This window comes from Rhagoletis pomonella, unplaced genomic scaffold (assembly GCF_013731165.1).
Source record: "Rhagoletis pomonella isolate Grant_MI unplaced genomic scaffold, Rhpom_1.0 Rhpom_scaffold_00005, whole genome shotgun sequence".
NCBI lineage: Eukaryota > Metazoa > Arthropoda > Insecta > Diptera > Tephritidae > Rhagoletis > Rhagoletis pomonella.
The window spans coordinates 82072575-82096515 of NW_023458559.1; the positions used below are offsets into that span (position 1 = coordinate 82072575).

General features: G+C 34.5%; 2 protein-coding genes across 2 annotated transcripts in view; one reads left to right on the forward strand and one right to left on the reverse strand.

Annotated features, from left to right (window-relative positions):
• The window catches only part of LOC118739724 (dipeptidase 1-like), an 18709-nt gene extending 10373 nt beyond the window's left edge, over positions 1–8336 (forward strand). Inside the window, exons 2-3 of the mRNA XM_036471236.1 lie at positions 5150–5724; positions 6622–8336. Coding sequence (XP_036327129.1) covers positions 5150–5724; positions 6622–7519 — 1473 coding nt within the window. The 3' untranslated portion in view covers positions 7520–8336. The remainder of the gene's footprint in view (positions 1–5149; positions 5725–6621) is intronic.
• LOC118739702 overlaps positions 1–23941 on the reverse strand; it is a 192234-nt gene that overhangs the window by 18301 nt on the left and 149992 nt on the right. The window lies entirely within an intron of this gene.

Genomic DNA, 23941 nt, shown 5'->3' on the forward strand with positions numbered 1-23941 from the left:
ATGCAATGATGCTAGGCCATTTGCACCGGATCGCGAATAGCCCTAATATGTGTACGTGCTTGTGTGTTTACTGCTCGAACAACACCAACAACCCAACCTAAAAATATTTACTTTTAAAATACGAAATAATGCAGTTACCGAAAAAATACAATATACCTGACTTAATAATATGTAAAACAAGTAAGAAAGTCTAAGTTCGGGCAGAGCCGAACATTAAATACCCGGCGCACGTATTAAATATATGTTTTTACGCCTTACCGAAAGCTACGGCTACATGGTAAGCCGGGGCGTATCAATTTTGAGTAAATTAGAGTCCTTAGGTCGATTTTGAAGTTTCAAGCAGTTCTGAAATTTACCGTTATATGAGAAGCGGCCGTTATTTTAGTCCGATTTCAATAATTTTCAACGGTTTGCTTATATGTGGCAAGCACAATAACCACACCGAGTTTGGTACAAATTGGTAGAACGGTTACTGAGATACATATATGTGATCATAAGTGGGCGGTGCCACGCCCATTTTCCAAAAATTTATCACAAACGTATTTCTTGGTAAAGAATTGTTGAAAGCATCAATTTTGAACAAATTAGCTTCAATATTTACTGATTTATCGAAGATTTTGTATTTCTCTACATTACCGTTATATGGGATGTGGGCGTGGTTATCGTCCGATTTTAAAAATTTTCGGCGATTTTGTATGCTGTACCAAGGCCGATAACTGTGCCAAGTTTGGTAGAAATTGGTACAGCGGTTACCAAGATATACACATGTAACCATAAGTGGGCGTGGCTACGCCCATTTTCCAAAAATGTATAATATTCTTATTTTTTGTCAAAAAATTATTGTAAGTACCAATTTTGAGTGCTTTATCTTCAGTAGTTACTAAAATATCGCAGTTTTCGTATTTTTGGAAATTACCGTTATATGGGAAGTGGGCGTGGTTACAGTCCGATTTCGCCCATTTTCAATAGCAACCTACCTTGGAATAAGGGAAACCTACATACCAAATTTCGTTGAGATATCTCAATTTTTACTCGAGTTATCGTGTACACGGACAGACGGACAGACGGACAGACGGACAGACGGACAGACGGACAGACGGACAGACGGACGGACAGACAGACATGGCTTAATCGATTTCTTTTTTCATCCTGATCATTTATGTATACATTTGTCTATATCTATCTCGATTCGTTTTGGCTGTTACAAACAACCGTTATGTGAACAAAATTAATATACCCTTGTGCACAAGTGCGCTCGGGTATAAAAAAGCAATCGTACTTTATGGTATACATGCATACATATGTATAAATATTAATAAAAGCATTTAGAATACAAACACTAAGGACGAAAATTTATTGTATGAAGAAATGCAAATTGTTGCCGACAAGTCCGGTCGGTCATCCCTTCTGGGTAATTCATATATTAGCTATAATAAAATCTGGTTTTCATACTCCATCTAGCAGTGTACAAAGTTAATATTCATTGCCAATTCTCATTTATCTCGGTAGTTTCACTTATGTAGTCAGCATGGCGACTTCGATTGGCTGCTACCAAATACTAAAGCATGGAAAAACTCATAAAGAAGCTCATTTTAAAAGTTTTTGTAGACTGTGTACTTTTGGAAGTTTTGTGACTCTGGGAGAGTAATTTGAAACGCTTTTTCAATCAAATCTTTAAAAATTTGAAATATATATATTGACATCTTACAAACAACTACGTAGGCATAAGCATTAGCGGGGAACATCCCGTATTTTGCATTAAATTTGAAATGTTCCACCGGGAACCCGAATTTTCGACAATTTCATTATTCATTTCAACCTGTAAACTTCTGCTCAACATGGTCATGCTTTAACACGGCTATCGTTATTAGGTAATTAGAAAGCATTACTGCATGCAATTCTGTAAGAGAAAATTAATTAAAATTGATTTTTTAGATTTTTTTTTTTTGTGGAGGACGTTGCGAATTTTCTTCCATATAACTGCCCGTCTCCACAGGATAAAGTTTATATCTTGATACATATGTTAGAATAAAAATAGCCAATGGAGACCGCTCATTGCTCTTCAAGAGCAATATATGTATATCAGAGCTTATATTTTGCCATCTATTGCCGGCAATTCGGTAGTTTGACAGCTACTTTTTCATTTGCACGCAAATTTCGTGGTGGCAACATTATTGATATTTTAATACAAACGCAAAAATTTAGCTGTTTTTTTATTAAAATAATTATTATTATGTAATTGGATGTAAAATAGCCTCTTTTCTAAATTTTTTAAGCGATTAAATCCGGCAAAAATACGTTTTAGAAGCCATCTTACAAATGCTTATATCAAGATATAACCAGCCCACAAAAATATTGCCACTGATTTAACTTATATCTAGCAATAGAGGTGTCAAACTATCGATAGTCACACCATCGATAGTTTTGATAGTTTTCAGAAAAACTATCAATATTCACGATAGTCTCGAAAAAACAAAACTATCGATAGCACTATTGATAGCGCTATCGATAGCTCTAAATCAGTTAGGTTGCTTTGCTTTTACAGGATCATAGTGAAATAAATATTATCCTATAAAAGTTATAATCATTCAAAATTAAGTAACTGCTTAGCCAAAATACTTATCTTTTTAGAAAGTTCAAAAACAAACACAAGTTATACAAACAAAACAGGATTTACGATTAACATATGTACGTATAATTTCAAAAAAATTGGGAGAGATGATCGATAGTCTTACTAACCTATCGATATTTTCGATAGTATAAGAAAAAACTATCAATGAGTATTGATAGTCTAAAAAAATTTAAACTATCGATACTATCGATAGTGCTATCGATAGTTTGACAACTCTATCTAGCAACCAAAATGACAATTGGGCAGCAATAAATTTTATCATGTGGAGACGGCCAGTAACAAAACTGACTTTTTTATATGGAAGAAAATGCGCAACATCCTCTTCAATAAAAATTCTAAAAAATCAGTGGTAATTTTTAGCGACTTGAAACTTCCAACTTTTAATTAAAACCACATACTCGAAATCTTACTAGGAAATCTAAAATTTTGATGAAAATTGTTTTAAGTTTAATTAGATTTTGGGAACTTTGTGAACTTAGCTCAGAAAGTTTTATTTATCTAGTATCTGACATAGATCGACCCATATTTTAAGTGAAAATTATTAATAACAAATAAAGATAAGTTGCTTTCTTATTTGTCTCCTTAAATTTTTGTAAATCCCGTATTTTTGGAACAAATTATACGTTGGAAAAAAATTTGGCAACACTAATAAGCATAGGAGAATATAAACTTAAAAATGTTTAAAGTTTTTTTTATTTCCCTGTAAAATTTCAAATGATTAACATAATTAAACTGACATTATGCTAGGTGGAATAAAAAAGCTGGCACTAGAAAAATGGAATTTTTTTTTTTATTTGTGGAACACTTGACGTCATTAAGTGCTTCAACCATGCACAAAGCCACAAAGGAGTCGGAAATTTTTACAGAGGAGAGCCAGGATAATAATAATAATTATGCACATACCTGCATTACATTTGTGCCATATACATATACCTACACACATACATACTTATGTATGTATGTACATACATGTGCACGCCAACAGGCAGCCAACCACTTTTCCATGCTGCTTAATTTATATTCCTAGTAGAGTTCATAAATGCCTTCTTAATTGCCCCAAATACATACTACATTCTTAAATAAATACGATGCTTATGCTATTGGCGATAAGAATAGTACCACAAAGGGTTTGAGTGCCTTAATATAGGACATTCTCCACTGCGATAATTTCTCATTTTACTTTGCACGCAATTTATTATAACTTAAAGCTGCACTTCATGAAACTTCTTCACATAGTCCGATGGCATCGTTTCACTTAATTTTTCAGGGTTAATCTTAAATGAGAAAAGCGTTGGTCCAAAGGATAATCCTTTTTTTCCGGCGTTGGTGAATGCATCGGGTGTTTTTGCTGCGAAATTTCCTGAAAAGTCGCTTTCGTCGCTGTTTCGTGAGCTAAAGCTAGAATAGAGTTCGAAAAAATATTAAGCTGCCTTAATACTTTACTTAAGTAACTTCTGATCTTGAAAATTAAAATAACGAAATTCTGACAAAGTATTCATGTTCTGCCATTTCTTTCAAAAGGTTTTTATATAAATAAAACTGCTAAGCCATCACTAGCAAATTGGCCATCATAATTTTCTTGCATGTATGTAATACTGCGCAGGAATGAACAACCCATTATAATTACTAAAAATTACTATGAAGTCGTGTGTCCATTACATTTTTCCTTTTTACTAAATTGTATTTTATTTTCTTCATTTTCTCTATATTCTTCTCAGGCGTTATTGTTGCGCTTTTATTTCGCTTATTAAGACACTTGAAGTGCTTTTCATTCCTCCGACAGCCAGCAGGCAGGCACACTGCATATATTTGACATACATAATTACATACTTTGGAGTAAGTAGTGTGTACGAAAAGACTAACACAGCGGACTCATGTCGTCTTAGCAACAATGAGCTGGCATCTGTATAAATTAATTAATTTCTCTTCAACCAGTCCAGCATTTCATATTTTTTTTTAATACATAAACACTTTTTAAGTCTAGTATTATCATAATGCTAAAAGTGTTTTAACCTAAATTAAAAAAAAAAAATACATAAAGAGCTTAACTCCATAGATATTCCCATTTATTAACTATTTACAAGCATTTTTCTGCGTTGTCCAAAATATATCCAAGCATTTTTGGTTTTCTTTTAAGACTTCGATGGCGCTTAAAGCCAGTTCGCAATAAAATGGTTAAACAAATTCACAACTTTTTCCTTAACTTTTGGCATCCGAAATGGTTTCCGTACTTTGTTTGCGTAACTATTTGAATTCCACATTCAACACTCAATGGGCATTCTGCGGTTTCGCTACATAGGAGACCGAAAGTTTTTTTTTCCGAATTTCTTGGCAACACTTCCCGTATCTTGGCCAACATTTCGACTAAAATCTAAATTTATTGCCAATCGGTCTTCACACATAATCCGAAATTTCCGTTTAGATTAGTGAATGACCCAGATTGTGTTTAAGCCAAACAAGCAAAAGGCAATTCAAAAGGCAACTTATGCACGTTTACTTTATTTTCTTCTCTCGCAGGCAACCGGCTTTGGCGGCCTACCTGATGTCACCGAGCACTCCAATGCGCACCGCACACCCTCACGCCAGAACTCAATTTCAAACAGTGATTCCGGTGGCGAAATTGCCAGCATTGAAAAGTCAAAAGTGAACTTTGGCGACGGCCGACCGCTACCAACCGCCCACCCTGCCAACATAAAGCGTAAAACGAAGGCAACCCACCAAGCAGCTAGTGACAGCTGTGCCAGGGTGCACCGCTTAAAACCGCGACGTGGCTCCTGCACCATATTCTTGACTCTCGTAGCCGCGCTTTGCCTGTTTACCATTGCCGCCATGCTCGCATACCAACACTTTGTGGCGCCAAGCCGCAATTCGCATGCTCAAAGACTGAAAATCGTACAACGGATACTGAAAGAAGTGCCGCTAGTGGATGGCCACAATAACTTTGCGTGGAATGTCCGGAAGTACGCGCACAACAGTCTGGAGTTGGTGCACATGAGACGCGATCCCAGTGCGGAGGCTCTATGGACCAGGCCGTCGTGGGCGCAAACAGACATTGAGCGGCTGAAGCAAGGACTAGTTGGCGTGCAAATGTGGTAGGTAATACAATACTGTTTGCATACACAAATGTTTCTACATACAAATGCAGGGCTTTTGTTGTTGTTGGGATACTGGAAGTTTAAAATAGCAAGATGTCAGTGGCCACTTGGCTGATATTCGCATGCCTCTGGGGTGTTGTGTTGTCAGGTGTGTCAAATGCGGAAAGCTTAGAATGCAGAACATTCGCAGCTGCGAATGACATCGTTACTATTTACATTCTTCACTCATAATACGCCGTCAGTGGCTTTGCTATAGAAAATCATCACACTGAAATAGGCACCATGCCAGTAATTTTCCAACGGCTGAGTTTGATGTAAAACGACATGTTTTTGACAGACTCTAACAGTCGGGGCCCCTAAATATAGGCAAAAGCAATGGGAAAAACGAAGTTGGGGCCTTTGAATTTTACTCAATCTTTGGTAATTTACATATCGCACAATCTCTTCGTAAAGAGGGATAACTCAAAAACCAGATGCGGAAATAGAACTACTTGTGGAAAGTGGTAGCATCCATGAAGAAGAAAATATTTACATTAACATCCACGAATTGATTTATGCAAAAATTTCCATCTATTTTTCTTTTAGCAGTGCCGGTTTTTAAGAAGCTGTGCGATATGTACGCAATTGGAAATCAGAAAGCAATATTCCACCAAAAAAAAAAAACAATATGTTGGACTCCTTCTTCGAAGGTTTTGAACTCCACCTGCTAACTTATCTTATGCTTGACTTGCTATTAACTTTCAAGGAATTCCTAGACGATTTTGTATCACTTTTCCTACATTTTTTATATGCACTTCATGCAAAGAGGTTTTTTGGCAACCCACCTTCTTTTTCTAGACCCAGAAACAGGTGCCTTATGTTTCTTCTTCCTTCTTCCCATGCCCTTATTTACAGGTCAGCGTATGTGCCTTGTGAGGCTTTGGGCCTAGACGCAGTCCAAGTGGCTATAGAACAAATAGATATTATACGTCGATTAACAGATATGTTCACCGGGGATACGATATTAGTAAGCTCATCGAAAGATATTTTCACAGCACGACAGCACGGCCAGATGGCTTCACTAATTGGCATTAAAGGTGGCCACGCAATCGGCTCCTCATTGGCCGTTTTACGGTCGTTCTATTCGGTGGGCGCTCGTTCACTCAGCCTAACGCATAAATGTGACCTCTCATGGGCGGGCTCTAGTGCATCAGAATCGGAGAGCGGACTCTCTGCGTTTGGTAAGGCTGTTATTCGTGAAATGAACCGACTGGGAATGATGGTCGATTTGTCCTATAGCTCCGATGCCACAGCTCGCGACGTTCTACAAGTTACTCGGGCTCCAGTTATATTCTCTCATTCTGCCGCAAGACAACTTTGCAATTCCACACGCAATGTACCCGACGATATTCTTCGATTGGTAGCAGACAATGGCGGACTCATCATGGTTAGCTTCGATCCAGAAGATGTGGCTTGTGGTCAGCAGGCATATCTGGGTGATGTAGTTGAGCACATAAAACACATCAGAGCCATCGCTGGAGTGCAACATATCGGACTGGGCGCTGGTTATGACGGCATTGAGGTGCCACCCGTCGGTCTTGAAGACGTTTCCAAATATCCAGATTTGCTGGCGACATTACTTCAAGATCACAACTGGAGTGAACAAGACATAGCAATGCTGGCCGGCAAAAACTTTCTACGCATCCTGGAGACCGTAGAAAATGTACGCGATTATTGGAAGCGTGCCGACATTCACCCACTCGAACAGACTGAACCACAACCGAAACCACAGTGCACATACATGTCGTCGTGACCACAGCTGCAGCCGATGCGCAGCAGTTATGCTGCCGCACAAGAATTAGACCTGAGACAATGCAATAGCATGCTGCCAACATTGACTGACAACGGCAGCCTCAAATATTATATCTGCATGATTGCACTCTTGGGGTGGTTCGGAGCAAATAATCAAAGTATACGCACACTGATGGATGCAGTGAGCTTAAATGTAATAAAATTAGTGTTTTAGGCAATTCATTTCATTTAGATTACTTCGCGTGTATGTATGTAAGTCTAATGAAATTTCTAGTTTTATTTGTTTAGGTTATTCATATGTAAATGTATGTATGTAATCTATAAAAACTTGCACATTCGCATTGTTTGACAATGTTCAAGCACATACACTACATACATATGTATGTACATATGTATTTGATTTAAGCAAAAACTTTGTTGTGAAAATGAAGTCTGTTAAGGAACTGCTCAATAACTACATACAACTTTACTTGTTTAAGCGAAAATATTGAAATACATATGTATGTATGTAAAACCACTTTACATATATAAATTTAGAGATTGCGGAGTCAGAAAATTAAGTGGTGCACAAACAAAAAATTATAATCATATCCGTTCAAATTATTTCAATAGAGCCTTGTTTCAGAACATTTGAGAGTGCACAAATACGTATGCATACATACATACATACATACAAACACAAACATGTATCTATTAGTATGTATGCTATAATGTACCTTTGTAGGCAGACAAAATATACATATACATAGAATTATAGGCAATTTCAACCATAGATGCACACAAGCATTAAAATAAAAAAAAAAGTGTTTATAGTTAAATATATCGTTTTAATTATCTGTCTTAACAGATGTAAGATGAATGTGCCAACAAATATATACCCATACTATATACTATACATACTACTTATATAATATTCTTTTTAAGAACTCTTTTTTTAGTTAATGCTTAGTTTATCGTTAACAAGACAATCTTTACCACAATTAAAAACCTAAGTACTTTGAAGATAAAAACCTGCATTTGTTTGCATTTTTGCACATACCCAATCATATGCTCATCTTCACACACAATAGGCTGATTTCAAAAATATGAATATTGTCATACAAATTCTCAAAGGATGCGGATATAATTACTTTCAAATGAAACTTTCCTTTTTTATTTTTAAACTTATTTTCGGGTATATTCTGTAAATTCTGACTAAGCCGGCAACACCTCAATGTATGTAAGTGACTAAAGCTGTGTGGGAGTTGCCTTAATTTTAGCGCCTAAATTGAAATTTCTACTGTTTTAAATTAGGCAAACTGGGCTAGTTCACTTTGATCGAATTCCAAGGGGTCAGAGGTGCGTACTACCACACTGTAGGACCCAGGCTTGATCCAAGGCTGATCCAGGCTTGCACCACAAATTTAAGGAGAAGCTCGGCCAAACACTTAGCAAAACTGTAAGCGCCAAAACATTTATTACTCATATTACTTATTCTTACCGGTATTGAATTTTTAAATAAAAAGCAGACAATTTCAGTTATTTTTTTACTTTATCATTTTGAGCAAATAATACCGATTAATTATGCTTTTTGTTTTTATAAGGCAAAAGTAAAAGTTAAAATTTGCCTTTTATTTTAGAAGGTTTAAGTTTTTTGAATAGGGTTGCCAGCTGCTTAAAAAATCAGAATTACATCGTTTGCGCAATTTTAAAACATGAGGTTGCCACCTGTTAAATATTTTGTTTCGTGTACAGCATCAGATTTGCACCGTTCTCTGGCAACCCTTTTCAAAAAAGTCATACCCTGTTGTACATTTAGAGGCCAAGCCCTTTAATTTGGCACCTCAGTTAGAATAATCGGGGTAGTTCTGGTGACGTTAACAAAAAAAAAATGCCTTCATGTATGTATAGCAGTGAATCCCAAAGTGGTCCAGGTGAACCCCCAGGGATCCACGGCAGACTCGACAAGGGTCGACGTTGACATTGGGAGGTCCATGAGTAGTAAGGGGGTCCACGAAAATGTATCTGGTTTCGATAATAATAATGGATGGGAAGTGGTTTACGTGTTTGCTTTACTGTAGGTGCCGGGAAACTCGGGACTGCCTGGAAATGAGACACCTGACCCTTTGGCCACGATTGGCTTAGACCAGGCATTCCTCGATCCGCAACCAGTTATAGCACTCCCCACTTCGACCATCGAAGCCACCATCAGAAACTGGGTGGATACTTCGCTCAGCAATGAGTGGGAGCCATCGAGTGGATGCAGGTGGTGGGCAAAACTCATGTTGCATTCAGTCTCAAAAGGTCTATCTAATTTTTTTCTCTCACTGAGAAGACTGCTGGCTGGCCACTTCACATGGCACAAACACCTGACTGTGATAGGCGTATCCTGCTTTGAAGAGGATGAGATGGCGGAACACTTCTTGAGCTTCTTGGTTGCCTGTTTGGTTATCATCGATTTATCTAGATTCGGCCTTTGCTTTTTTGTCAGTTTCAGAATTTGAAGTTTGGCGTAAAAAGCTTTGCAGTTTTGTTGTTTCAAGTTTTGTCTTTTAAAAATGCGGGTGACGAATATTTTTCGAATCGTTTTAGGCAACAATTACCGATTGCTTTCTGATCAAAAAAATCGAAGGCAAATTTTAACTTCTATTTTTGCCTTAAACAATAACAAGCAAAATTTATCGGTAGATATTATTTGCTCAAGATAATAAAAGTCAGATTTTTAAAAGTCATAGAGGAATCACAATCCACAATGAGAGATGAGTCTAATGGCGCCCTTGAAAAAGCTATAGCATAATATTTTCGCTATGCCTTTTTGATGTCAAAATTTTCAAAATAACTTTAATTTTCAGTCTATGCTTATTCTATTGTAGGAAAAATCTCAAGATTTGAAATGACACAAAAAAAGCGCCGAAACACGTAAACTTAACTTGGAGCCGTAGATTACGATTCTGTGTTCTGTTTTTAAACGACTTCAAAAAAGGAGGACGTGATCATTTCGTCGGAAAATATATTTGTTTGTGTATGTTACTGCATAACCACCTCAGAGGTGGTCCCATAGATATTTTCATATTTATGAAAAAAAATCAAATTTTAACAAGGAAAAATAACAGATTTTTTGCAAATTTTTTCATTTATATTAAAACTTGTTCTTTAAAAAAATCATGCTACTAACGAAGAAAATCGATGAATAAATAAAAAAAAAGTTGTGAATGGTCAAATGATTTTTTTTTTTTTTGATGAAATATGAGCAGGGAAGAATGTTGCTCATACGCCATGTTGTACATGGCCATACTCATACCTAGATACTCATACATGGCGTTTGAGTAACATTTTCCATGTTAAAGTTAGATTTTTTCATTTATAATGCAAACTTAAAATAAAATATCTTTGCAAAATAACCTGACCTAGAAAAAATGGTACTCTTTTGTGATTTTAGCGTTCCTACAAGGTTATTATGCATCTTTTAATTTCATGTTACCGCAGTCCAATTAATATAGATTGAAAAGTTTAGCTTGCAGAAAACCTAAATGTTGCTAAGTCACTGCATTGCCGACACTTCCATCGCTTATGTTATCGTTTATATTATTTATGTTCGTACGAAAATTTCATATACTTATGTATGTACATATGTGCATCATAATTATTTCGTATGACTTTTTAGTATACATATGCAAATGAAAATACATTCACACGCATCCGTATCCATACATACATACATATGTACATATATGAATTTGTATGTGTACACAAAATCTTGTTTATGACAATGTGATGATTTATTTCTTTCATGCACCGGCAATAAACACAGAAAACAAATAAGTCATATTTAACCATAAGATAATCTATTGGTGAATATATGTATACTTACATGTGTGTAGGTATTATTGAGTTACAATAAAATAATACATACTTATACGAATATTTAATTACACCGAGCAGGTTTTAAACACATACAAATGAGTGAAAATTAAATGACAGTATCGATAGTTAATCATAATTTAAGTGACGCACAACCGATTGTTCACACCCACACCCACACATACACATGCACACACACACTATAGGAATAATAAAATTGCAGTGAGGATTAAAAATTTAAACTGCGGAAAATACTTTTTATTTATTTAAATCCGCATATACTTACAAAGGTGGACGCAAATACATACACATGTACGTACATAACTACATACATACATACATACATACATACATACATAGTTAAGCGCATGCTTTATTTGTATGGGAAATCACATTCATTCAAACAAAAGTAACTACCGTGAAAAGTTTTTAATTGAAACAAAAAGCTCCCAGTGCAACCATTTGTCAACTCATTCTCTCACCATACGTACATACTACACACATATACACATACGCATTCGTATGATATAAAACTGCAATAAAATTACAAAAAAAAAATATATATATATAAACACAAAAACTGCTGGCTTTTCTTTTCATTCATCGAGAATTCACGTGTTGGTTTGATAAATTAGCGACACTAATTGACATTTCATGCGCAATGACGCGTAAGTATATACACACCTACATACATACACATGTGCATTTACATATATGCAGAATACACATTAATATAAATATTTTAAGTACGACTACGCCAGAGCATGCCAATTGCAAATAACCAGTGCAAGAGTAAATAAAGGTAATAAACATTATACATACATATCTACATACATATATTGCATAAAAACTGCTCCAGAAAGATGTTTAGCTGGGAGAAACGTTCTATGTGGATCAGTTCAAAATAAGCAGCCATCGAGTTAAATATGCACACAAATATGTTCGACAATTTTTTTATAAGGAAAAAAATGTACAACACCGCAAAAAAGTTTCAAAAATTAACGGTATTTTGTAGGTACTTTAAAATTGCACTTTGTTACACTACTTATGTGGAATTGAGTGGATTTTAAAACTTCAACCTAAACATTTTAAAAAATTTCAGATAGAATGCGTAAAATTTTGACAAAACTTTGTTGATTTTGAACCTACTTCAAAAAATATTTTTTTCTTTTTTTATGTGCATATATTAAAGCATTACTTTGGACCACGTGTATCGATGTCTATAATTCTTTCTATATATCTTAAGGATGTCCCCATAGTAATTTGGTTTAGATCCGATCATTGGATCATGAAGGAATTTACGGTATTGGAAGTTCGTAGTATATATTGATAACGAAACATCCGCGCCTACAGACAAAGAAGCACTTTTTTTAAAATTATGTAAATTTTATATTTTTATTACTATAAATACTCTTAGCTAGAGCACTACACATACGAATGTGTTTGTGGGCATATGCACATTAAGTAAAGTTTTTAACTCACATCCTCATTTTTGAAGTTATTATGAGAGGAAATTGTTACTTGTTGGCTGTTAAGTGGCTCTTCTGACCGGAAGTACAATTAAAAACTTCACTTAACGGAATCATGTTCAAAAGATGAACTGTGTAAATAAGCAATAGCTAGCTATATTTATATGAACAATTTAATTAATTGATAAACAAAATCGTGTTAAATACATAGATATGTATATACGTGCACTACATTTAAGTGGACAGAATTCGATTGACCAAAAATGGAGAAATGATGAGCCTTTAATCGTTTGACATAATTTACTGCGGTTTCAGGGCAGATAAGCATTTCTATTATCGGTTTTTGATGCATGTATGTTTCTTGATTGTAAACCAATTTAAAACTGATAATAATATGCTTTACTTTACTAGACACAATCATAAATTTTAATGCAATATTTAAATAAAAAGTTACAGGTCACTTCAGAAAACGGCCATAAATCTTAATATAAAGAGCTGAGCGTCTACATGCGTACGTTTTTGCTGGCCCTAAAATATTTTAAAAGAGATTTAAAAAAAAAAGAATTCAACGATTTTTTTTTTGAACCAGTTTAACGTATAAATACAATTAGTAGTTTGAAGTCTATTGTAATATATGTATGTAAATATACTAGAGCGGCCCCTATTTTTGAAAATCGGAAATTCCTGAAATGGTTACATTCATTGAAACTGTAATTCCCTAAAATTTTGGACCAATTAATCAAGTCGCTTTGCGTTTGAATTTGCTTATTTTTTTACATATACGAGTAAGTAGAGAACCTCAAAAAACTAACAAACAATAAAATGTTTGTATGGAAGCAAGGGCCACTCTAATGTTTATACATACATATATGTATATGTACTTATGTAGACATAATTTCACATTATTTGGCTCATTATTCCGAAATCACTTTGACGTTTTTGCTACCTCCACCGCCCCTACTTCTGGTTGCTGCGATGGCCTTCCATTATCAAAAATCTGCTATAATTGCGCCTAATCGCGCGTTAAAAATGTGAACTGCCAATGAATGGCTAGCGATTTGAATAGAAATGAATAAATTAAATATGTATGAAATTGTAAAGCAAAAGTTGAAATATGTATGTAGAGTGAAGAGTGAAGAAATTAATGGAAGCTTCGGTTAAAAAAGAAATAATTTATTGATTGTTGGCTTCTTTCCTTACAAGCAGCACCTATAACTAAAATATGGATTTAGTAATTTAAATAAATAAATAAACTTCTAGCGCTCCCATGTTAGCAAAGTGGAAAAGGTTATCAATTCTTCAGAACATTTTTTTTTTTTGTTTTTTTTTTAAGTATCTATGTTACTGCATAACTTTGGACCACGTTTACCGATTTCAAAAATTCTTTTTTTAAAGGAAAGGTGTTAAATACCTCACAGGTGGTCCCATACGAATTTGGTTTGAATTCGATCATCGGATCATGAAGAAATTAACGATAAACTTAAATTTTTATATGAGAATTGAATTCGGTTTAGTTGTTTTTGCTTTTTTTTTGTAAGCAGCTATTTAATTACAGAAATAAGTACACTCAAAGGTTTTCCATTACAAGCCGAAGGACGACTAGCTAGTAGTGCGCACCTCCACCCACTCGGCTATAGCGGTCGCAAATTCATTCGAATTAATAATATTATCCCTTAAAAAAATGGACAGAAAACTCATATTTGCGAAGTCATCGGATAAACTCATATCGCCGTCTTAGATCAATCATTGCCTCAGCTGCTTAAAGCATTCGCCGCATCTATCTCTTAAAAAACGGTGGCATGTTATGCGCTTGTTCCTTCGCCTTCGCCGCACACTGAATGCTCTGGAATGAACCGGTTCATGAGCGAACTCAACCATAATCTCTTTCTTCCCCGCATGCCATCATATGGAATTGTGTTGGGCTTACCCGCTTATCATTTTACCAGTTCGTCGTTTATAACGAATGCACAGAAGTCAAGAAACGGAGAAAAGTCGCTCTAAGATGCTTAACTTGCAAAACGAAAGATTTACATACATAGATGTAGGGAAATTGTAATTGAGGCAGGTAGCGGCGTATACGCCACGTGCATCCATTCATCCAGCTTGTGGATAGGATATTATACCTTTCGTACGCCAATCTCATAGCGCTTTTGACGTACAAAACCGTCAAACTGCATATTTGCGTTGCCTTTTGTGCTGGAAATTGTACGTGCGTTTGGGTTAGTGTACGAATATGTGTGTTGGCATTTGCTGATTTGTGCGTTTTATTTCTGTGACGGCAATGGCGGAGTGCGAAGGCGTTATGAGTTTGTTAAAACGCGCCTGACAAACGCGAGAATTCGCACAAAAATGCAACGAAGAGCATATAGCAAAGATATACGGTCAAATATAAGTGAAAATGGTAGAACGGCGCACGTTATGGAATGCGAATTCGCTTGCATGCTGGGGATGATGCAAGCCAAGCGCCTGCTTACCAACAGGTACAGGTACAGGAATACAAAAATGTGTATGCATCTACAAATACATATATATATATATAATAATAGTATGTGTGTACTAAACCACTTGTGTATGCGTTTGAAGGGGACGCACAATACCTTACATTCTCCGATAATAACTTTTCCGGAGCCTTAGCGTTGATAAACATGGCGCACAGGAAAGTGTTACAGTGGACTGACATTCAGGAAATTAGATTCACTGCCACACACAAGCCTGCATTCATGAAAAATTTAACAAAATCAGTTTTATATACAGCGGAGTTAAAACTTGTTTTGCATTAATTCTGTGGTATGTGAAAACGTTTAAGTTTCAAAGGAAATTTGTTACTTAATTTCTGTTGGACGAGTAGAAATATGTTTGTACGTAGGCTTAGAACGATCTTGATCGTGGAACAAACGTGGTCTCTTTTATGTATTGTGGCTGATATACATACATACAGCTATGGTGTAATTTTTGATATTTTTGGGTTTTGTTTAATGAATTATATTATAAGAAATAAATGCAGCTTAAAAGTTAAAAATTATAAGAGAAGTTTGTTAGGTACACCCTGGTTTTAAATATTTAATTGCGAAATTGTACTTTTGCAAATGTGAAATGAAGCTATCATGTATATACCTGACACCACAGGTATGTAAGTAAGCTCACGATTTAGTAGCGGTAGCCTTTAATTTTTCTTATTGATCTTTTTTGCAGTGTCACTTTGTCTTGAAAAAAAAAAAACAAATTTACAAAACTTTAACTTAAATGCAACAATTCTGATTTCCTTTTCTAATAGATGTATGTAAATAGATTTCTAAATACCCTTATCTTTAACAATCACGTATTCAGCTCAAGCGATTATCCCTTTGGTCTTAAAACTCTAAATTAAACAAACTGGCGAACAGCATAATTTGGCACCCATCTAGCTTCCAACGTATTCCAAACACTCGTTTGCATTTTAAAATACCGAATTTTTGCTTGTCCATCGTCTGTATTCATTTGAATAATCCCAGCAATTACTCTTCGTACGTTTCAGCTCACTCTTCTTCTGTTCGATTGAACACACCAGCGCTTGCCGCACAATCAACAAGTTAAAATTGAAATTATTCTACCAGCATCAGTGAAGCAACAAAATAAGCTCATTTTAATTTTTTATTTCAGCTTAAGCGCAGCAAACAGTTTGCCTGCCACCCCCACCCACTCGACGCTGCTATAGATCGCGTATTCGCTTAGTTGCACTGCGTTCTATGACTAAATATTTGGCAAAAAAATTTGAAATTTTAAAAAGACTGTATTTATAATCTGTGCGTTGTTGGCATTGTAAACAACGACCAGAGAAGGATGAAATCACAAATCTAGCGGAGCAAAACCATTTTAGCCTTTCCCTTGGGATTTATTGAATGCGCTATTATGTACATATATACATACAGTGCCGAACAGAACTATTGGCACAGTGAATTTTGTGCAATATATGTAAAGTTTTTTATTCTAATTTATTTTCGACAATTTTTCGACAAAAATATTGTTCATTCTACACCAGAAAACATAATAATAAAATCTCTAAACTTTTGGAAAAATTCAGGAAAATTCATTAGATTTGCACACTAATTTGCAACTTTTTATTCAGAGTTTTTATAAAAATTCTAAGTATGCAGTTTTATAACCCATATAAATTTAGTATAACAAAGTGCAAGTTTAAAGTCGCTAGAAAATCGCATTGATTTTTGGTAATTTTTTTTCACGCAAGCTCTTCCATACAAAGTAATTCGACAATTATTTTTTGTATGGAGGAAATGAGCAACACCTTCCACTAAAAAAATTACCTAAAATCAACGCGATTTTCTACAAACTTTAAGCTTTCATTTTGTCATACTAAATGAATGGACTATAAAACTGCATACTTAGAATTTTTCTAAAAAATCTGAATAAAAAGTTGCAAATTAATGTGCAAATTTAATGAATATTCTTGAGTTTTACAAAAAGTTTAGAGATTTTATTATTACCTTTTCTGGTGTAAAATGAACTATATTTTTATAAAAAATTATCGAAAATAAATTAGAATAAAAAACTTTGCATATATTGCGAAAAATTCACTGTGCCAATACTTTTGTTTGTCACTGTATGTGTATGCATACATATATATATATATGAATGAATTAATGTTTCCTGTATATTTCCCATTTCGGCCTTTTTACTATTTCTGTTGGATATAGACCCCCACTATTCTCCTCAAAACAATAGAACACACGTTTATATCTACATATATGCATATTGCATTCAGTTTTTGTTAGATAACAAGCTCACTGTGGTAACGAGTAGATGGATTAGCTAAGCATCTGGTGATTGGCTACAAGGCATATACCGGCGCAATGAGCCTTTACACCCCGCGAACGTACATATGTGCATATGTATGTATGTGTACATGTATGTATGCATATATCATGCTATCATCTAGTTTAAAACTCTTCACATACACAAGTATATGATTTTAATTTGATACACCCTTTGAACTTGTGTGGCCATACCGCCTTCTCATAATAAAAAAAAAACGCCCGAGCTTCCTCTACCCCTGGCACTCTGTTTATCTCAATATTTTCGTTGCATTCATTCGTTGAATTTATTAAAATTTAATTTAAGTTAATTAACTCGTAGTTGGAGGTCAAATTCAGCGGATAATCCTAAGTTAAATATAAAATGGAAATTCAAAACCAAAATTCAAATCTGAATGCAGTCGACCGTGGTTGCGGTGGCTTTGGCCGCAATATCCATGATGAGCAACTGGTAGCCACTCCGTTGAACTGGCGCGAGGACGATAAATTTAGTGGCCAGCTTATGCAACTTTTGATAGTGATGCTTATACACTGTTTGCTTTTGCGGATGTGTGGACTGCACCCTGTGACACTGGAGCGCTATCGCCTCCCTGTTGGCTTATTGAATTTATTGCCACTTCAGCGCATTTTAGTACTCATTATTCGTACAAATATTTGTTTTGATTTTATGAAACTCACAAGTTCTACTTACATACATACATACATACATACATACATACATACTCGTATAACTTGTTCTATGTGTGTACATGTGTATGTTTAAACAGATTCTCTTAATGAACTTAATTTTTTTCAACTATGTGCCAACTCCAGATGAATTAGCTTATGACATAAAACTAATTATATTACATACTTATATATGTATGTATATGCATTATTTGTTTTACGATTTTAAATTAAAAAAAAAAAACTCAAGCGGATATACCACAAGCTCAGAACGGCTACAGGTGTGCGAAAAAAATGACGTCCATTAAAAGGCGCTCGCTCATCGACATTAGTAGTAGAATGTTAACTGTGTGGCTGTGAGTCTAATTGTTGTCTACTGTACATATTTCGCATACTTGAATATATATATTTTTCTTACAATTATTTTATAAATAATACAAACACAAATGGAGCATTTTTAAAATGCATTTGAATTTTTTTAAGATTATGTTGAGTACATTTTAAAAATATTTCTCTTTACAAAATATATCACAAAACAAATATCAATGAAAAATCTATTTCCAATGAAGAATATTTAATTAAATAAATTAGGAATATTTTGCGGACTTTTTTAGTATAAAAAAGAAAACGCCTCGGACCCCTCCAACAACAGATACACATACATATATATGTATGTACGTATACTAGCCGTATTTATAGCATTCAGTAGTTAAACAAAGTAATTTTCGTAGCCCAAGCAAGCAAATTTATTTGATGAAAATCTGTATTGCTTTGCTCGCAACTAAGTAGAACACCATTCTATCAAAGCGGATGCGAAGTGCCGACTCGAGTGGGTAAAAATTTCTATTTTTTTCCCCGCAATATGCTTGTGCATGCTATGTAATGAACTCATTCAAACACAAAGTGGTTATCTCTTTGTATTTAAAAAACCCTACATTAACAGAATTCTTCTCTGCTATTACGTTTTTTTTGTGTTGCTAAATTACTTGTACAATATCTATTTTATTAATATTTTGGTTTTCACATTTTATTATTTTCATCGGTTTGAATTTTATTTTATTTTCGTTTACACGCTGCAAGCAAAATTAAAATACTCATACATGCTCTGACCTCAATAAAGGAATGCATAATTTTTGCCAACAATCATTCTATTGTCCTGAAATAATGTGAATATGTGTTGCAATCGTACAACTATTGTTGTTGAACTGGATTTATTTGAAAACCACTGCAAGTACACTCAATTTGCATATGTCTGAATGGGCACGTAGATATGTACATACATACATACATATATGTATATGTACATATACTATAAAATGTAATATGCTCCGTGGCCTCTTGATACTGCAACAACTACATTTCCAAAGTCAAAATACTATTAAACTTAGAAAATTGTAAGCTCACCAAAAGATATGTAAATAGTGTCAACGTTTTGTAATAGAAATATACAGACATGTTTGTAGTATTTACTTCTAGGTTCCATTTCAAGACTATAGGACATGACATGTTCGCTTTAATTACAGCCTGCCTGAATCTACCATTCACACACATACATATCTACACAGCTACTTACATATATAGCTTAAATTATCTGCTATGAAAAAACCACCATTTATAGTAAATGCATGGTCATCATATCTATGCTAAAAGGAGGAACGTAAGGAGCCTCTGATATGGCATCTTAATGGGGCCATGATGGTCTACGTGTAGTCTTCTCCAGTGTCGGCTGAGGGCAGCCGAGACAACCTAACCTAACCCACATATGCATCTGTACATACACAACGGTCATAGGAATGCCAAGAAAAAATGCAAACCCAATTACAAGGATCAGAAATTCGTGAAAAATTACAGCGTGGCGACGAATAACTGTTACCCAGGTTTTTTTGAGAAATAAAAGGCACCTTTACAGGTTTTGTGAAAAAAGTATTTTGTTGTTAATTTTCCACAGATTTTACTTTAGTTGTATTAATTAGTTTTTAAATTTTAATCCTTATTTACATTTGCCAGCAGTGTAAACTTTGAGAGAAAAGTTCATTTGGCACGCAGGTCTTCGTCAGTTAATTTATTCCATATCTTCTGTAACCATAGGCGCATTTTCTCCATTTTGGGTCTCTTATACTCCCCCTTTTGTCCAACATAAGGCCTCATACTCATAAATCGAATAGACCCGAAACTGGTGACTAGGACGGCCATTCATTCGACCAACCTTATACAGTTTTTTTCATTTTTGTATTTTTTTTATACAAAGCCTAAGAAAAAATACACCTGAAAAATACTTGCGTGCCAAATGAACTTTTCTCTCAAAGTTTAAACTGCTGGCAAATGTAAATAAGGATTAAAATTTAATAACTAATTAATACAACTAAAGTAAAATTTGTGGAAAATTAACAACAAACTACTTTTTTCGCAAAATCTATAAAGGACCCTTTTATTTCTCAAAAAACCGAGGTAACAGTTATTCGTCGCCACGCTGTAAAGACTCAATTAAATATAATGATAGTTTCTTTAGACCAGAAAAAATAGAAAATCATACAATAACATTAAAATTGAAAAATTTTAGGAAAAGAGAAAAACACAAAAAAAAAATAAACAGTTTTATCTATGCCTAACAATAATATTTAAAAATAACTTGGTGGAAAACGAAACTTAGTGGTTGCTACATAATTTTAAGCTATGTTTTGAATATCAACCAGAAATTGAGAAACTTCGTAACGAAGTACATTGATTTGAAAATCTGTCACTTGAATGTTTCTCCTTAATGACTGATTTTATTTTAAGCTGCGAATCAAAATGTGAACTTTGTGAACATTTTGAGGAATTATTGTCGCATTCGTTTACAAAATATTGAATATTATATTTTTCATTTCCCTTTTTACCCTATAAATTAATGGTGAGTGTATTAGTTCAACCAAGCAGCATGTTCAAACAAATTCGAATGCAAAAATATCAAAAAGCAACACATAACACAAGCCACAATCAATGGCAGTGGCAACAAATCGTTCCGAAATACTTCAACACTAAATGTTATCAAGTGCGCACCTTGGCCATTTTCGTTTTTATCTTTAATTCCAGCAATCATTTGCGGAGCACCGAAATGCCGTACACTGCGAATGAAACGTAGTGAGGAAAAATCTACTTACCCGTGCTCAGGAGCAGTAGCAAAATCGTTGCTTCACTTTTGTAAAGTTTCAATTACAAACTTTCCCTGCGCCCTTCTATAAGCCCCATTTCACTACATCAAAGAAGCAAAGTAGTGCAAAAACAAAAATTTCAACAAAAACGAAAGAAAGTGGAAAGAGCGTAGATCCGCTTAATGAATGTTTTGCAAGCTGAGGGTGGAAGAACGAAAATGCGACCATTCTGCGATGGATATCCCTACAAGTGGAGAAAAGTATGTTGGCGAAAAGAGAAATAAAAAGGAGAGTTTCGGTTGAAATGGGAAACTTTTAAGTATCTGCAATACTGTGCAAGAAGCCAGCACCATTTCGAAAAAAAAAACAAATAACTTGGTGGCAAGTCAGGTAGATATATAGAGAAGACGGGCGCAACTCCTTAACAAAATTGGAGCGAAAAGTAAACTTTTGCTTTAACCCTTGGAAAATTGATGAACTGACGACGTACGATAAAAAAAAAGAAAATATTTACGTAGAAACGGTAGGCATATAGTCAGGTAGAGGTACGAAAAGAAAAAACTCACTTTCGAGCGCTGAAGTCGTGGAGAACAAGGTAAAGTTTTAAGAGGTGAAACATGTTCATAAATGTAATGAAAATTAATACACCTTTTCTGAGGGATATAAAAGCGAGAGTGAGAAGTGTTTGCAAAGGCGTATACGTAACAAAATATGTATGTACATATGTATATGTAAGCGTTATAATTTACCATGTATGTATGTATGTAGTATGTACATACATATTTATAAAAGTTGCTTAAATAAGAAAAATGAACAAGATATAAAAGACAACTCTAGAAAAATCGATAAATGCACGTTCCACCTTTACTTTTTTTGGACAATAGTCGTTGATTGCATTTCCCATCTACACCTATCTGCGCTGATTGCGGTCAATTGTGTGAGTTCTAAATCTACATTATATATATATATGTAATACTGACGCTAGTACCAAATGCAATGACACTCACTGATTTCAACTTTAATTTTGCTTCAAATGTTAAATGAGATTTTCATCACAGAAAAATAATTACAATGTGTGAACTGGTGTCATTCAAAGAGTTTGTTCTAGCCTCGTGGGCATTTCCATTGCATGGACAAATTAACGTAAACAGCTTGTAGCTGCATATACATATACTCGTACATATGCACATTTTCGAATTCAGGCAGAATTACATACATACATACATGCATACATTCATATGTGCCGCATCCATTTGCGATTCCCACAAGAACGCATAAATAATTTCTTGTATATGCAAACTCGCATCACACACATACATATACATATGTACGTATAGCCCCACTACAAAAGCGCATTTAACCTACGAATTGTGTATTGGGACGTAAACAAATTTTGCTCGACGAAAGTTAATACCATCTGAATAGGGTAAAACAAAAATGGTTAGGGAATAACATAGTATTAGTCTTCAAAACATGTTCCGCCATCACGGTAATTGAGTTTTTTTAAACCTTCATTCGAATGAAACTCATTTTGTTCTGTAGTATTTGGCTATGGATTGGGCTTATGGATACTAGTGTCTAGATTCTAGATAAAAGGGCAGCGAAAAAGATGAAGGGTTCATCTTGCAATTAATAGAAATAACAGTTTCATAGAAATAATCAACATATCTTAAAAAAAAATCTGTGGTTAGACAAATTTTAATTATTCATCAAAATTTAACTAAAAAATTATAAATATGTCTTTCAGTCAATTAACTTTGTGTTAAAAAAAATATTTCTATAAAACTTTTTTGGATTTTAGGACGATTTAAACAGGGATGGAAATCATGATAATTATAATAATCTAAATCTGAATTTAATCATTATTTTATAGTTATAATTTTTCTTGCTCAACAACAGTAACGGTTATGATCTTTAAATAAAAAATAAAAATTTAACCGTTAAAATTGGACTTATATTTTTTCTATCAAATTTAACCGTTATTTGGGTTTATAATTTTTTCGATCAAAATTAATTTAATTTTTTTCGTTCAAAACTGAGTTTTATATTCCCACTTGAATATAATGATTATTCACAAAATGAAAAAAAATCCATGCAGACGAGACCAATTGAAATTTAGACCTGGAAGCTATGGCGTCGCGCTATCTGACAATAATATGTTGGAAATCACGTAAGTATATATAATTACAAATTAAATCTCGTCTGCGCGCTAGGCATACGTAAGATATCAATCCCTCTAAGTTTACCTTAAAATGGTCCCAGCTATACGACGCGTGAACGTGTAACCATCTTGGAAATTCCACGGCGGGTTCTAATATTTCCAACTCAAATTTAGTAACCTGACCTTGATAAAATACCACTTCTCATTACTGTAGCAAATGCCTCAAGAGAGCTTTAGATTATAAGGCCGAACCCGGCTCTCCCTTTTCCATATAATGAAATTTATTCTGTTAGTACGGCACTTATAAAATAATCTCCATAACAAATTTAAAATACTTGATATGTATTA